General features: G+C 41.9%; 1 protein-coding gene across 2 annotated transcripts in view; it reads left to right on the forward strand.

Moving 5' to 3' along the window:
• EVC (EvC ciliary complex subunit 1) overlaps window positions 1-17174 on the forward strand; it is an 82819-nt gene that overhangs the window by 31526 nt on the left and 34119 nt on the right. For both annotated transcript variants that reach the window (XM_067556409.1, XM_067556411.1), the window contains exons 10-11: window positions 1670-1818; window positions 13278-13376. In XM_067556409.1, coding sequence (XP_067412510.1) covers window positions 1670-1818; window positions 13278-13376 — 248 coding nt within the window. The remainder of the gene's footprint in view (window positions 1-1669; window positions 1819-13277; window positions 13377-17174) is intronic.

The following is a 17174-nucleotide window of genomic DNA, read 5'->3' on the forward strand; positions in this document are numbered from 1 at the left end:
CTAAAGGCCATCAATCCCCATTATGCAGGCTTTGTCCTTTCTAAAAACTTTAGTAGTCATATGAGCCACAGTTTAATTAAAGGGTTTAAATAGATGTGCCTTGTTTGTTCTTTAGGAGGACATATATGCCTATCTCGGGGCTGTTGGGTGTTTCGGAGAGTAAGCCCTTAAATGTTGTTTGAGTTTATTCCTTTTGTCTTTCTCAGTCATATTTACATGGTTGCAAAACAGATGCAGCTGTTAAGACCTTAGTTTTATGCAAAGTAGGTACTTTTGGCCATATGAGTAAAACGTGTACAAAAGGGCATCTTTATTATGCAACCTCTCGTATTAAAAGATTATCTTAAATTTCTTGCATGTAAGCATGGTCTTTGTTAAGCAACGCACTCACAGTATCATTCCTTTGAGCTATTGGTTATTCACTGAATACTACCTTTTAAAAAAACCTAAGACATTTGCACATGCATGTATGGTCATACGTTTCAATGTATGAATTTGATTTTTTACACCATGTGGTTTTATTTTTCTTGTTTCTCCTTCTAAGTACATTCTCTCTCTCTCTTATTTGTTCTACATCTGACTCAAGTACTGCTTGTACACTGTAGGCTTGTCTACACTTATAGCGCTGCAGCAGCAGCTGTGCTGCTGTAGTGTTTAGTGAAGACGCTACCTATGTCAGTGAGAGAGCTTCTTCCATCATCTGCGTAGCTACTCCACCTCCCCGAGAGGAGGTACCTATGTTGATGGGAGGAGCCCAGGGATCTTCCATATCCTGAAGTGATGTAGTTCTGCCAGCATAGGTTTGTAGTGTAGACCAAAGCTGTATTTCAAATTTTTTTTTAAACTTCTAAAGGTCAATGTAGACTCTTTTGGGGGATGTGAAGTGGGGAAAACACTGCACGATCTAGATTTTTATTAAAGACTTTCACTGCATTTACATATGATTTGTCAGAGAATGTATTAGTCAGCAGGCTGATGTTTTATAATAAATTAACTCTGTGCATGAATAATGTTCAGAGTTTATAGAATGCACTGCTTTTTCTGCCCCCAACAAGGGACTTCTCATAGTAAAACACCTTACTATGGTTGCAGAATAGCTGCCACATTATTAATTTTCTGTATTCATCTTTCACTGCGTGTGTGTGTGTGGGAGAGGGGTGGATGGGTTGTGAATTATTGAAGTATATGGGGGGGAGAGGAGTTAGCATGGGAGGTTGGGTGAATACCCAAAGAAAAGACAGGTGAGGATAGTTGGTTGTTTTTTCCACACACGCATTAGGTGCAAATACTGCTCTGGCACATGATCCAAATATCAGATGTCTGGATCTGTAGGGCAAACTCACTGGAACTGTGGAGAATCTGAAAATTAGGCCTCAAATGTTTCAAGCTGGCACCCCAAAAAAAAAATCAGTGGCTACTTGAAAGGTACAAGGTTGTGCAGCAACTCAGAGGCATAACCAGGAATAGAACCCAGCCAGGTGCTCTATTCACTGGACAGTGCTATCGCCACTACAATAGAATATATTTAAAAAATAAAAATAAAACTGCTTGAACACAGGCTTTTTTTAATGTATGCATTTTTAAACCAGAAATGAAAACTCTCACTTATTGCCTCCAAATTGTAGATTTCTTTTCTGTAAAACCTAATCATTCACATTTTATGTTTCAGAATGTGTCCAACAAGGTAAAGACCTAATCATGAAACTCCTGGCATGTCGTGCAAAGAAGATAGAAGAGCTCAAACTAACTCAGAAGGATGAACAAGGGGATCTCCTCAGTAAAGCTCAGAAAATAGGAAATCTTGATGAGTTTCTGAAGGTGACTGTGTAAAGATTTACATTCACTATTTAGTTTAATTTAGGGCCATTGTAATGTTTTATGAGGCTCTCTCAGTCCAACAGAACTGCCATCTTGTGTCCTTTGATGTATCTACAGTAGCCTAGGGAAGAGTTGGTGATGGGTGGGGAGCCTGCCCCAAAATACTAGGTGTGATGTTGGCTTCTAGGGGAGCCATGCTGAGGTAGTTTAAACAGGGCAAACAGCAAAGAATGGGGCAGGCAAGGCCTTAAATACTGGTGGTTTTTCTTCCATAAGATATACAAAGCCAGCAACAAACAGCTTCTGTTCACCTCACTGGTCATTCAGAGGATAAAACACAGTTTCCTTAAAACTATCTAGCCCTTTGAGTAGCACCCAGACAGCCAAGTCAAATATGATGGTAATTACTGAAAATCTTTATCCATCATATGTAAAAAAGGTCTACCAATGCCAAAGGATCGGACACATTGCCAAACAGGTCAATGACTAGTTCATATCTTACCCAAATATATGCTTAAAGCCAATACTTATTAACTAAACTAATATTAAAAAAAGGAAAGAGTGAGGGTTAAAAGCTCAGTATACATACAAAGGTGAAAATAAAGTTCTTAGGTCAGTTTCAAAGTAGAGATGATAACAGAGTTGCAAAGTTCTAAAATTGCGAAGTCTCTGAAATTACACAAAATTATTTTGGGGGTTATCAGTCCTTGTTTAGAGCTTCTTTATTAGCAATCCAGACCAGAGAAGTGAAGACTAAATAGTACAGAGTTTATTCAAATTCTCCCATGAGAATTAGCAGGGTGATTCCAGGCTGGTGCTGGGATCCCAGTCTTGCAATCCAAACTTTCCCTGACAAGCTTGGACAAATTTGAGATAAAGGGATCACGCCTGAAGTTTTCTTTATAGTTGAAGCAAAGTGGGCACTTGCAGGTTACTCCCTCGCATGGGCTTTGATGAAAGCAAGTCAACCATTTGATCTTTACTCAATGGGTCCTTCCTTAGACAATACAGTCAGCAATAGCCATTTAAACTATCAAGACAGTTCACAGATATTTCCTTGAGTGGAGAACCATAATGTATATTGTCCTTTGAAGTAAAATCTTCATTTCTTAGGCACACATAGGTAATTAGCTGCGTTAGCATAGTTAACAGACAGTTTACTTAAATCTCAGAGTAATACAGGCAAATGACCTCGTTACACAAAAGATCCATCAAGATGTTGATATTCCCTTTTGACTTCTTAATCAATAGAACACCAGTAATAGACAGGAAAAGCAGTTTATCTAACAAGATATATGTAAACATCAATCATCATATAACTACCAACAATACACCTGCATATCAAAGTTCTAGTCCACTTGTAAGGAATGAACCTCACTATCATTGTATTTTCCTATAATAGGTTTCTAAAGGTTAGATCTGGGTCATGCAACTTGCAAACTTGGGTTGGCTCTGCTTATTAAAATTTAAATCCTCTCTGAGATTAGGACTTAGTCACCTATTGCTTGCTTGGGCAGTTGCCATGTTCCTAGCTCTGCTATAGACTTCCTGTGTGACCTTGGACACAGTCACTTAATCTCTGTGCCTCAGACCTCCCTCATGTAACATGGGGATAATACTTCCTATGGGTTGTCGTTTTGGATTTTGAGTTCTTCAGGGCAGGGAATCTCTCTTATTTTGGTTATGTACAGTGCCTGGCATGGCAGAGCATGTTTGGGGCCTCTAGGTGCTAATGTAATACAAATAGTAATACAAATAGTAGTGCTGTGATTGCACCCTCCATTGATGTAGCAGCTGCTGCTGCAATGGAAACTCTCATACTGTGTCTCCAACCAAACGTTGTCCATACAAAAGATGCCACATAGTTTCCGCACTGCCAGCAGCACACAAGAGGAAGAGGCAAGGCTAAGCTATTACCATACTGAGTGGAAGACTTGCAGCTTGCTGGTGCTTGCCTGCCCAGCTCCAGCATGGAGAGCTGGCACTTAGGAGAGGGACTGGAGCCTGACTTCCCTCAAGCTTCCCACCACCATACCAATAGGAAAACCCATTCCTCTTCTTGCCCCCCTCAGATCAACTAGGGCAGACCACTACCAGTCTGGGAAGAGCTGCCTGTCTCAAGACTCTATTCCCCAAGTGACCTCCCAGTTCACCACTAGAAAAGACCCAGTCCCTATCAGTCACCCATCCCAATAACCAGTCTGCTACTACCACTGACAGCAGAGGGTGTATGATAGCCTGCCAACCACACCAGTGCTGCTCTGAAAAACAGCTGCCAGGTACGAAGAGATATCCAAAAGAGCCCTTCTTCAGGTGCTGGGGACAGGGAAGTATGGTTGGTCAAGAAGAGAGAGGTAGATGGCTCTGGGGTGTGGTGGATGAAAGGATTGGTGGAATTTGGGAGAGGAAGAGGATGGGATTCAGTCAAGAGTGGATGCCTTTCTGGAAGATATGCTTTAGTCAAACATATGTTATTGGTCTTCGAAGGGTAATTAAGTGAAATTCTATGGTCTGTGTTATATAGGAAATCAGAGTAGATAATCTAATAGTCACTTCTGGTCTTAAAATCTTTGTGGCGTGAGGGAGACCCTGGCACACATTTATCTCGTGTGCGCCAGGCTGCAGCCCCTGTTCCGGCTCCTCCAGAACCTCCTGCTGAAGTTCTGGCAGCACTTCTCCCCACATTTGTTTTTATACGCACACCCCATCCGTGGCCCCACAAAATCGCGGGACCTCCTCGTCAACCTCCTCCTAGCCCTGGCCAAAATGGCCATCTACAAGACCAGGGAGAAGAGGTTGTCTGAGGGGGTGCTCTGCGACTGTGGGGCCTACTTCCGTTCCTCTGTCCACTCACGCATCCAGGCAGAGTTCCTCTGGGCAGCATCCGCTGGCTCCCTTGACACCTTCCAGGAGCAGTGGGCGCTATCCAGGGTACTCTGCTCGGTGTCCCATTCTGGTTCCCTCTGTTTGACCCTGTGACCCCCACGCCCGCTCCTTTTTTCATTCTTTGTCCCATGCAATTGGTTGTGTCCTGGGTCCAGTGACTCCTCCCCCACAGGGGGAGGGACCTTTAGCTTCCTGGCTCACAAATAGTCATACCCTTTTGTAGCCATCTGGCCTGACTTTACCACACAATATAATCTTACAGTAAAACTGGCAAAAGTAACAGTGATATTATCAGAATGATGAAACCCTAAATGCTAAAAAGTGACAACTACTGTAATTGCTGAGAACTGTAGAGACTTACGTTATTTTAAAATTCCTCCTCAACTACCAGGGAAATAAATAATTTACGAGTAGCATGGCTACTTACTAAGATACCTCATCACAATGTTAGATTTTTCCATGAAACTAAGAAACAGTTTAAATGTAAAAATTCAGCTAGATTGTGAGAAAACTTTTTTATATTACAACTAAGTGACAGATTTTGCTGATCTCAATGTTACAACTTCTCATTACAGTCCGAGCTTTGTTATTATATTGTGTAAGTTAGATAATGCAATTACTGTACTTTGACTGCAATGCTTCCTTGATGTAGTTTGCTTAAAGAACACTCTCCATAATGCACAGGAAAAAAAAAAGTGTAGGAGTAGGCTTCCAGCCATTTAAAACAGATGTGTAATCTGTAGTGACATTTTATTTCTCTGTGGCTCTTTGTCTTGAACAAATATAAACAGTTAATTTTATTATGCAATTTCCCATCCACTAGACACTTTGTTTGTTAGTACTCCTATTTAATGGACCTCTTGGTAGACACCCAGAGCACGTTAACTGAAATTAAGAAATTTTGTATCAAGGTTTCTTCTGCAAAGTCAAGACAGTTCAGTTGTGCACAGAAAATGCCTTCATTTTTACATACCGTAGACTTGTAAAGAACTTGAATATCTAACCAGTAAACTTCACAGTGACACTTGCAACTAATGAAACATTTATTGCAGGGTGGGAGAGGATTATAACTGTTTGCCAGTTTTCCCAGAGCTTGTATTCCAGCACAGGATATAAAACTTGGATTTTTAAGGTGTTAAGAAGTTCCTACATGAAATATAACTGAGCCATGAGATGCTCTCACCCTTCTGCCCCCTTAGTGAAATGGGCCCTTGTGAGCAGGTGACTGTCTCCTCTGCTCTAAGATATAGTCCAAATGCTCTATGGAGGAACAAATGAACCCCCTTCCCTGGGTATGACTTTATTAACAACCAAATAATAGATTATTATCATTAATGCTATATAGTAGCTTAGTGGAAATTTTCATGCTTTGGGTTCAAGTGGTTGCTAGTTCAAACCTGTCTAATCTGTCACAGAGGCAGTGAATATTTACTTCTCTGAGTTTATGTCCATACTTCAAAAAGGATGCCGACAAATTGGAAAGGGTTGAGGGAAGAGCCATGAGAATGATTAAAGGATTGGAAAACAAGCCTTATAGTGAGAAACTCATGAAACAATCTGTTTAGTTTATCAAAGAGAAGGTTAAAAGGTGACGATTACAGTCTAGGTACCTACGTGGGGAATGGAAGTTTAAAACAGGGCTCTTCAGTCTAACAGACAAAGATATAACAAGTTCCATTGGCTGGAAGTTGAAGCTAGACAAATTCAGATAAGAAATAAGGTAGACATTTTTTAAAATAAGGGTAGTAACCAGCAGAACAACTCAACAGATATAGTGAATTCTCCATCACTGGAAACTTTTAAATACAGATTGAATGTTCTTCTCAAAGCTATGCTCTAGTTCAACCATAGCTAATGGACTTGAAGCAAGAATCAATTCAGGGAAGTCCTGTGGCCTATGATATGCAGAAAGTCAGACCAATGATCACAGTGGTCCCTTCTGACCTTAATCTATGAAAATAAACATTAAAGTAAAGTCAAGGCTAAACCTTCTCTCTATATAAATCCATGATATGCCCACTTTTTGAATACTGCATGCAGATCTAGTCGCCCCATCTCAAAAAATATACATTAGAATTGGAAAAGGTACAGAGAAGGGCAACAAAAATGATTAGAGGTATGGAACAACTGCCTATCTGAGGAGAGATTAAAAAGTCTGGGCTTTTTCATCTTGGAAAAGAGACTTCTAATGGGGGATATGATAGACGTCTATAAATTCTTGACTGGTGTGGAGGAAGTGAATAAGGAAATGTTATTTACTGTTTCACATAACACAAGAACTAGGGGTCACCCAGTGAAATTAAGAGGCAGTTGGTTAAAAAAAAAGTTGTGAAGGCCAAAATTATAATAGGGTTAAAAAAAACTAGATTAGTTCATGGAGATCAATGGCTATTAGCCAAGATGGTCAAGGATGCAACCTCATGTTCTGTGTGTCCCTTGCCTCTGTTTGCCAGAAGCTGGAAGAGGACAACAGAGAATGGATCACTCAGTGATTTCTTGTTGCATCTGGCTATGGTCATTGTCAGAAGACAGGATACTAGTCTACATGGACATGACCCAGTATGGCCATCTTATGTTATGGTCTCCATGTTTGCCTCCCCCTATGGTTCATAGTTTACAATGGCTTAACACATCCATTCTCCACTCATTCTCCCCACCTCTCCCTCCCCAACCAGGGTCCTCTCTGCTCAGACTCAAACCTCTGCAGGGCATGGCAGTCCAGCTCAGCTCTGAAAATTGATTCCTCCTTTATTCTCTCCAGCTGGAGAGCCTCTTTCCAGGCTGGTGAGTAGTCTGCAGCCCCTGTCTCCAAGACATGCAGAGTATGTCTACACCAGGCACCCATGACTGGCCCATGTCAGCTGACTCAGCTGTCATGGGGCTTGGGCTGCAGGACTTTAAAGCTGCAGTGTAAATGTTTGGGCTCGGGCTGGAGCCTGAGTTCTAGGACCCTGCAAAGGGAGAGGGTCCCAGAGCCTGGTTTCCAACCTGAGCCTAAATATTTTACAGCCCCACAGCCCAAGCCCTGTGAGCCTCAGTGAGTTGACATGGGTGCTTAATTGAAGTGTAGACAGAGACTGCTGGTCCTTGCATTCCTGGTCCAGCATGAGATTCCAGCCACCCTAATCCAGCCCTAAAATCCATAGTCCTTCCCTTCTCCACTTTGAGATAAGAGGGAAGTTTATGTAGCAGGGAGATGCCAGTGCACAGATCAGCAATTTTATTTGTTCCATTGTCACTACTCAAAGAGGCTATAAGTGAAGTTTCAGTAACTTCTTTCAGGTGTGGTTGGCCCTTGTATCTGCCAAGGGTATTTGAACCCTTCTTGTATTTTTGTAACCCAGTTTGTAGGAATGCGCATAAACGAGTAAGCTGTGTTTATATTGCTAGAAGGCTGGGCAATCACCCCTGGATTATTAGCTCTCGTTCAAAGCGGCCACAGTGCTAATGCAGATTAAATGATTTTGGTATTATGCACGGGCTGCTGTTAAATTCTATTTCATATGGTTGGGGTGGGTTGTGTCTCTTCACTAAATCATCTTCTTGCCTTCCAGTTAGATATTAGAACGATGAGATCAACCAATTTCAGAATAGCTCCTGAATTAGTGATATTAGCTTAGTCCTAATGCTTTCCAAGCTAATGCATTCACTCATTAGGAAAACTGATATAGAACATACTATGGGTGATTCTTGGTCCTACTTATGACCTAAAACACAATCAAGTGTCCACAACCATGAGCTATTCAAAATGTGCACGGTTCATCTTTACAATTCTGTACACCCTCTAATTTCCACAGTATGCTTGGTGTAAACTTTAGCTTTTCTGACATCAACTCCCCTGCTTTTGTGACTATCTAACATGCTGATTCAGCCGAATATGCAGTATAGCTAGCTAAATTCAAGGCCAAAAAGTTAAGGGTGCAAATTTTTATCTAATATAAAGTTTCCCACTACGTTGCCTGAAGAAGGAAACAGACCTACTAGTTAATAGTATATGGATATAGTCCATTCTATATGTCTTATAAGGTAAAGAATCATCTAATTTAGAGCCAAATGTTTCCCTTGATGATAGTGTCTAGGCTCCCATTTTAATGGTAATGAGTTTAATGGAAGGTAGGCATACTTATCTAAGGGCAGCATTTATCTAAGGGCATCCATCTACTTCTGCTCCATGTTTGCTGCAAGCAGCCCAGTTCAAACTCCACTATCTTAATGATGCATCTTTTCCTCCATTGTAGACAGTGCACAAAACAACTGTGGTAATACTGAAGTCTAGGACTGTTTCAGTGGTCCCACATGCAAACTGGCTAATCTCTTGCAGTGTCTGAGGACCTGCACAGTATTTGTGGGGGCACAAACTCAGCAAATGAAGCACTATCCCATATGAGCAAATAGTTGATAAGTTGTCCAGGATCCTACTGGAGGCTAAGACCAATAATTAAACCAAGAATTGATTACATACAAGTACAAATGCTGCTGCTTCTCTGCTTCACCCAGTGTTCTGGAATAGGCGTCTGTTAAAGTCCTCAGAACCTTGTCTGGAATCTTAAACCTTCAAGTAAAAACTGTAGTGCATATGCTGCTCTATCTATAGCATGTCTTGAAAACTACCTGGGAGCATCTCAGATTCAAAGTTAATTGGGGTTTGGGCTCTTTGCTACCATCTAGTTTTATATGAATTTTCCTGTACATTCATTTGTCTTCTGTCCTTTGACTGTGATGATACTATGACTAAGTGTGTGAGCAACCATCATCAGCACTGCCTAAGGTTTGTGCTTTTTATATTGAGTAGAGTGATCACAAAAGGTGACAGACTGGAAATCCTAGAAAGTGAAGTTCAGTTCACAGAACAGCTTTGTATACAAGCTGGTAGACTGTAAACATCTCTTCAGTGACCCACCAGTTTTTCCTCAACCAAGTTCTGGAGTGATTATCTCTTTGGAGTGACCATGCTGATTTAACCCTCACCTGGTCTGGGTAGGTTCTGGACTCAGTCCCAGGCTCAATCCCCTGGGCTCAGCTTGCCCTCACTGACCTGTCCATGGTCCTGCTGCTCTTCCAGCCAGCCAGGTACCTAGTCTTTGGCACCCTTCCTTGGGCTCAGTCTTGCCTTCAGTAAGCTCTCCACAGTACTGCTGCTTTTCCAGGCACCTGGTCATGGTCCTAGTCCTTCAAGCTCCAGGCTGCAACTGACTGTGCTGTCTCTGCTGCTTCCTTTTATATGGCTCTTCTGGCTCCTGATTGGTCATTCCAGCAACCGCTCTGATTGGCTGTTCCCTGCAACCACTCTAGGCTGACTGGAAGATTTCTCCACTCCCCATTTCTGGGGCGGGGTGAAGCAGGGCCATGAGACCTCCAGCAGGGGGCCTCTAGACCTAGTCCACCCCATCATAGTGAGGTAATATAACTTTTATTGGACCAACTTCTGCTGGTGAAAGAGACAAGTTTTCAAATTTACTCAGAACATCAAAATTATAAAAGCAATAAAAACCAAGTTCTGCCACGCCTAAATATAATATCTAATGCCTGCAGTGGATGGGCATAATTCATCCCTGCAGTAGGGGTAGAATTTGCTTCTGCTTGCAACAACAGTAAGAAGTTCTAAATCTGACCATGGTACCCCAGCAGGTGGAGTTCAGAAAAGAGATGACCTCTGTCTTGAAAGGCCACCTTCTAGTTTCTAACAAGTCTCACTACTTGTCTTAAGACACATAATGATTACGCTTTTGAAAAGTGCAGAATTGACAGTCCTGGAGACTGAAGCCTTGTTTATCCACAGAACAATACAGGCACTGGCAATTCAAGCTTCCTCAAATAATAATGAATATTCATTTACATAGCATGGTGTGTATGCCTGAACTTTACAAGCATATAGGATGACGTATTCCTTGCCTGTAGTATTTGCCTTCCATTATAGAGCATTTGCCTGTCAACATGTTTCAGCCCTGTCCTGAAGGGAACAATTCTGAGGATGAGTCTGCATGCCCATTAAATCTACAAACACTCTGCCAAGGCTAGCAACAAGGATGCCATCTGTCTATGAGGACCTAGGCAAAGATCAACACCTTGTCCACAAAACAGCCATTGAAAGGCAACTAATTCCAGTCACTACCATTCTGGGCCACCACCAAACTAGAATCACTCTGTATCCCACTACCAGGCCACTGAGCCGAAACTTCTGTTTATGTGAATTTCTTATCCATAGAAATCTAGACGTAGGAACTGGTGTTTGTTTTATTATGAAGAGACAATAAGGACAGGCTTTCATTTGTTCAATAGGCAATGAATTACTTTTTATTATTTCGGTCTGTGCCTGGGAGTAGAGACTCATATCCTGGCTGGGTTTAGTCAGTCCTTGAAAGAGAAATACATTGTATGCAGTTTGCAAGTTTTTCAGTTGAAATATTGTAGAAACGGGTTTTGTCTGCTCTGTGTGGACAGTAAAGTTGCCGTGGCATCTTTAGGGGAGAAAGGGGGTTGGTTGTTTTTTTGGCAAGAATAACTGTTTGCCCTAATATCCTTAGCCCAGTTTTCTCTTTAACCTCACTGTCGTGCTGTGTAGTGTTACCATTTCTATTGTAGTACTGCCTAGGAGCTCTTGTCATGGACCAGGACCCCTGCCCTGGTTGCTGCCTTCCTTGCTCCAAACATGCTTACATAGTTGATGTGATCTCAGAAATCCTTAGAGGCTGGTTGCTCCCAGTTAAGTTAGTAAAGATCTCCCATCATCCTCCCTCTCCCCCCGTCCGGACTGGCCAATAAGCGACAAATGACTGAAATATATGAAAGCTGCCTTGTGTTTTGTTCATGTTCCACCACGATTTGCAGATTATGAAGCATTTTAGGTATAAAACCTAGTCCCTAGTTTTCAGGAGGTTCTTGCTGAGTGAATCAAATAAACCAGCTTTCCTATCTGCAATAGCTTGGGGAGAGGGCAGGAGGAAGAAGGCTATTGTAAATTGCAAAGCTAATTTATTTGATTCACACAGTGAGAACTTCCTTAAAATTAAGTTTATATTACAGCTATTTTAATCTGTCAATTATGGTATGCCATACAGTAAAACCCAGATATTCCTCATCTTGGCCATTTGGGGTCCAGGTGGAGGGAGATGGTTAAGTGTACACTGCTCCAAAATGTAATTATTGCAGCCCACCACACACACCTGCAGTGCTGCCATACACTCACACACAGTTACTGGTGGCTGGGCCCTCCCTACCTTGCTATTGCATGCTCATGGCCTCTGAAGACCCAGGGACTCTTGGCTGCATCTGCTCCAGCTCTGCTCCCCTCCCCCATCTTTTGTCCCCCTCCGCCCCCCCCAGGGAACAGAGAAAGGCCTAGGAGAGAAAGAGGGGATCTATCCAGCAGACAACAGGGAGGGGTAAGGAAGTGGAGCCAGTACCATTTTCGCAAGAGTGACGCAGAGGGAGATCAGAAAGTGCAGCAGCTCATAGCCAGCTCTACTCCCTCATCTGCTCTTGTGAAAATGGTATTGGCCACATTCTCCACTCCCTCCCCATCCTGAGGTATTACAGAGAATTCTTTCTTGGGTGTCTGGTTGGTGAGTTTTGCCCACATGCTCAGAGTTTAAATGATTCCTATATTTGGGGTCAGGAAGGAATTTTTCCCCAGGGCAGATTGGCAAAGGCTCTGGGGGTTTTTCACCTTCCTCTGTAGCATGAGGCACAGCTCACTTGCTCGTGGATTCTCTATACCTTAAAGTTTTTAAACCATGATTTGAGGACTTCAATAACCCAGTCATAGGTTAGAGGTTTATTACAGGAGTGGGTGGGTGAAGTGGCCTGCATTGTGCAGGAGGTCAGACTAGATAATCATATTGGTCCCTTCCGACCTTCGAGTCTACCCCATCTGAAGTCTCCAGTTGGCTTCTGGACAGGTCTCCACTTCTCTGGTCTCTCTATGCTCCTTGGAGGGAAAAGAACTGAAGAAGGAATCAGGACCCCAGAGCTCCTGCAGAGCATTGGCTGTCAATCCAGTGCAGAGGGACAGGGAGAGGGAACCTGCCCCCAAGAGGGATGTACCATATACTGCAATCCAATTAAGAAGTCTGTTTCTCATTAACTTCAGTAGGTTCAGGATTAGGCCATAGCTTGTACAGGACTATGGGATGTGAAGTGCTATATCTGTACACACGCAAACAGTGTAAGATACTAATTATTATTAACCCTTTTCATGCATTATATATATTATTCCATACCAAAACAAAAAAAAAACAAAAACCCACAGTTAAAAGAATAATTGTAAAGCATTTGGCACTTAGGAGATGCCCAAATTAAGATTGCCTGGGCTATCTTAATAATGACCCTTTGTGAGTACACATTATGATAACCAGTATAATTTCAGTCATATCGGTGTCATTGACTTCTCCTACCACTCAGCTAGGACAGTATACTGTTTTTCCCTGCTAGCTTTTACAGTTCTTGAATCCCTGCCAAAAAAGCATCCTTGATTTGTTTATCGGTCAATAGCTTTCATACTGACAATGATTTCAACTATTTAAAAGATATATTTTTGCAATTTTTTCGCCCTCTTTTATTTCTATTAATCTTAGGCCTTCCATGAAATGCTAGAGAAGCAGAGACAGACGCTGCAGGATCTGGAAGAAGAGGATGACTGCCAAAGCACTGAGTCCATTGCAGAGCTCCATAAGGTGATTTGTTGATTTGTGCTAGTTATGCAAAAAGTCTGGAAATCTCCCATCCAGTTACACAGCAGAACCAGACCTCATGAATAGAAACTTCAAAGATTTGTTATTCATTAGATATTCATTCAAGAGGCTAGGTTAGTGCAGTAGTGGGCATGGGATTTAGTCTTTCACCTTGGGAGACATGGATGTCACAAATGAAAATAAATGTGGTCTCCTTCTACTCTGGTAGATGTGGGGTTCCTGGCACTCTAGAGGAAGAACACTCATGACTTAGTCTCTGAGTACAGTTAGCTCCTGGTAAATATAAGGGAGAACTTTCCTTTGTAGACTTGCAGAATTTTCCTTCTCTAAGTGACCACACACCTTTATGTTTCCACTAGAAAATTTTGCCTGCACAATCTCCAAGGGGTAATTTGCACTAGGAAACATTGTTAACTACATACCTACTCTGCCACCTTGCCTTGGTTTGTCTCCAATTTACATAGTCCATCAAATGAGACAACTGCTCATGCCGTAGTGAACCAACTTGCTACAACATCCTGCCACCCTGTAGTGCCTGCTACCCTTGTTTCAGCTTGCAGTATTCAGCTAAGAGCATAGCTAAGTGGTGAACCCATCAGTCAGGGGATCCTGCAGTCATGCCAGCACCCCAAACAGCAAACAATGTTTAAAGCAGGAAGGCAGTGGTGCCAGATGCAAGAAAGAAAGGAAAAATGCATCTCATGTCCTAATATTTTCCCAAACGAGGTGCAAGGTTGACCGCAGTCACAGAGGAAAAGAAAGAGAGACAAGGAAAGTATGTGAGGCTTCTTGATTTACTTCTAGAGCTCTTGGTACTGAGTTAATTTATTGTTCTAGATCAGGGCCGGATACGGCCCACCAACCTTTTTGGTCCATCCGCCAGAGAGTACAACGCCACGAGATGTCGTGGCGTCACGCGCTGCCACAAGATCTGTGTACTCTGGTGGCAGCACGTGGAGCGCTGTGTGCACGAGACCCAGCACTCCAAAAGGCGGGAGAGGAACAGTGTGGTCTTGGGGCATTGAGCAGTACTATAATTCTTAATCATTGATCAATTCTTTTAATCATAACATAGTAGTAGTTGTAGAAGTGAATTTACTGCAGTTTTTATATTGCTCATATCTAGCAAATAAAATATAATACTACATAAAAATGGTTGTGGCTTGTATTTCGATTGATGGTCTGTATGGCCCACTTGAAGTACATTTAATTCAAATCTGGCCCGCCATAGCAAATGGGTTTGACACCCCTGCTCTAGATTATTAACAATGTTGGATCACTGACACTTTTTAACAAGGATTTTAATTTGTAATATTTTGTATTTCTTAGTCTTGCTAATTGGAAGTCATTGCTATTTGTGAAGTTTTCGTGCTTTGTGTTCTTACTACGTGTGTATGTGTGTCTGTGTGTGTGAGTGAGTGAGATGAATGCTATCTAATTGTAGCAGAAACAATGAACTTTGATTGAGCTGAAAGTGTTTAGTTGTAGTCTAACAGGCTCTCTATTGTAATTAACTGTGGCCAGTCTGGCATGTCAGATATCTCTAGTCCATATCCCACCTGCTTGTATGGGCGTCTTAGTAAATGCTAGTTATAGGATTGTGCGTTTGTTCTGCTTTATAGGAGTTTTCATTGCCCTGTGCATTTCTATCAAGTTTTGACAGAGTTTGAAAAGACTGACTGACCTACCTCCAGTACACAGTGCTAGGTCAACAGAAGAATTCTTCTGCCAACCTAGCTACTGCCTCTTGGGGAGGTGAATTAACTATGCCGATGGGAGAACCCCTCCCGTCACTGTAGGGAGTGTCTACAGGGAAGAGCTAGAGCGGCACATCTGTAGTGCTGCAGCTGTACCACTGTAGCATTTCTAGTGTAGATGATAAGACCTCCATCATTTGTATCTGTTTTTTGATAATCAACCTATTCTTGTTTACACTATGTATAAAGTGCTGTGCATTAAGTAAACTTGTGATCCTGAGTTGAATTTTATAAGCTGGTCTGTATTATTCCTTTGGGAATAGTGGATCTAAGTTCTGTGAGAGGGATAGAGGGATAGAGGTTGTGCAGTCCAGAGAGAAGTTTGGATTCAGGGGTTGGTGTGTGCCTATCATTAACCAGGTACAAAGAGAGCGAGGCCTGCAGAGATCTAGAAGGTAGTGTTTGTGTTGCCAGAGCTGCGCCCCCTAAGACTTCCTCACAGCAAGGGCAAGTGATGTACCTTACAACCTTGGCTATCGCAGGAAAGCTTCACAGTAGCGGACTTCAAACAGTGGAGAATAGGTCAATTGGCAGTGCAAGTGGGGAGAAGAAGAGTTACGATCTTCATAGATTATTTGTGAAAAAGTTCATTGACATTTGAGCCATACAGATGTTTTGTGCTCTTTGTACCGGTGTTCATTTACCAAGACTCCAATAATAGAATGGAGGAGCAGAGTAAAAATTAACTGCATTTTTTAGATTAAACAAAAGGTGTCAGAGAAATCTTGATCAGTTAGAGGAACATAATGTATTGCAGTAACAGTGTAACAGGGTTTTATGTAATTTATGAATTTCAGGGGAGGGGGGTTGTGTCATTTTCTGTAATCTGGCAATAAAAGGGGCTCCCAGTTATCTCCTGTCCTGCTCTCTTGTGGACTCTGAGAAAGAAAATGAGGGGCTTTTTTGCAGTTCTGCTTGAATTTTATTGCCTCAGATGTTACCTGCTTTGTAATCCTATCCTCCTACTCTTCCATGTGCTTTACTGTAGAGATATGAGAAGAGACTGGTGGCTAACAATTCATTATGAGGAAAACAGACGTTCATTTGAGGACAACCGAAAAAAAGTAATTTGTAACTCTCAGCTGCTAAGGGACTCATTTTTAAAGTATATTTCATCAAGCTTAGTCTGGAGACGATGGAAGCTCATACTTTTATGTCATCTATAGTTCTCCTGCTAACAGCACTTCAAGAAAATGCTATCCTACTTCTCATTTGATAGGAAGTAAAAATGCACAGGAATGTAGTTTAAAACATTGTAACTAATGGATAATTTTAACAGATGAGGCAATAAACATCTTTTTGAGTGACTAAACAATAATGGGAAGCTAGGGCTAAGTATGAATTTTTTTTTTCAGCTACAAAGAGCAGAATTTTTCTTTGTCAAAAATATTAAATTCAAGATGTAGCATATTGTGATGCTGTTCCAGGTTCTTAGACCCAGGCCTTCAAAGATATTCTAGGCTGAAATCAGTGGAAGTTAGGAGCCTAAAGACCTTTGTGGATCTGAGCTGTAGACCCTTAACTTTTCCTTCATGTTTTCTGTGCAACCCTATTAACTAAAGAATATCAGGAATGCATTTTCTAAACTGGACTGTAATTTTGGGTGCCTGCTGTGAGCTAGATGTTCAAGGTGTTGAGCACCCACAGCTCCCATTTACTTCAGGTGGATCTGCAGGTACTCAGCACCTCTGAAAACCAGACTGGGGAGGTGTCCAGTTGAGTAACCAAACTTTGAAGGACTCGAAATATAAAGGTCAATTAATTCAAAGTCTGGCTTTGTGATTTAACTAGGAGCGGTTGGAAGGCGGTGTGGAATAATAGATTAGGCATGGAAATTAGAGCCCAGATGTCCAGTTTGTATCGAAGCCTGGTTTTGTCACTAATTTGCTGATTAAATTTAAACAGGTAATCTCACTTCAAGACGTGAGTGTGATTGGAGGCTAGTCAGGATGAATCTGCAGCACGGCTAGTTGCCCTGAGTAAGTGCCTAGGGTCTTGGATGGGCACATACTCAGCGTGGTTA

The sequence above is a fragment of the Emydura macquarii genome, unplaced genomic scaffold, assembly GCF_026122565.2.
Source record: "Emydura macquarii macquarii isolate MOO-44397 ecotype Brisbane River unplaced genomic scaffold, CSIRO-AGI_Emac_v2 contig_1768, whole genome shotgun sequence".
In the NCBI taxonomy this organism is placed as follows: domain Eukaryota; kingdom Metazoa; phylum Chordata; order Testudines; family Chelidae; genus Emydura; species Emydura macquarii.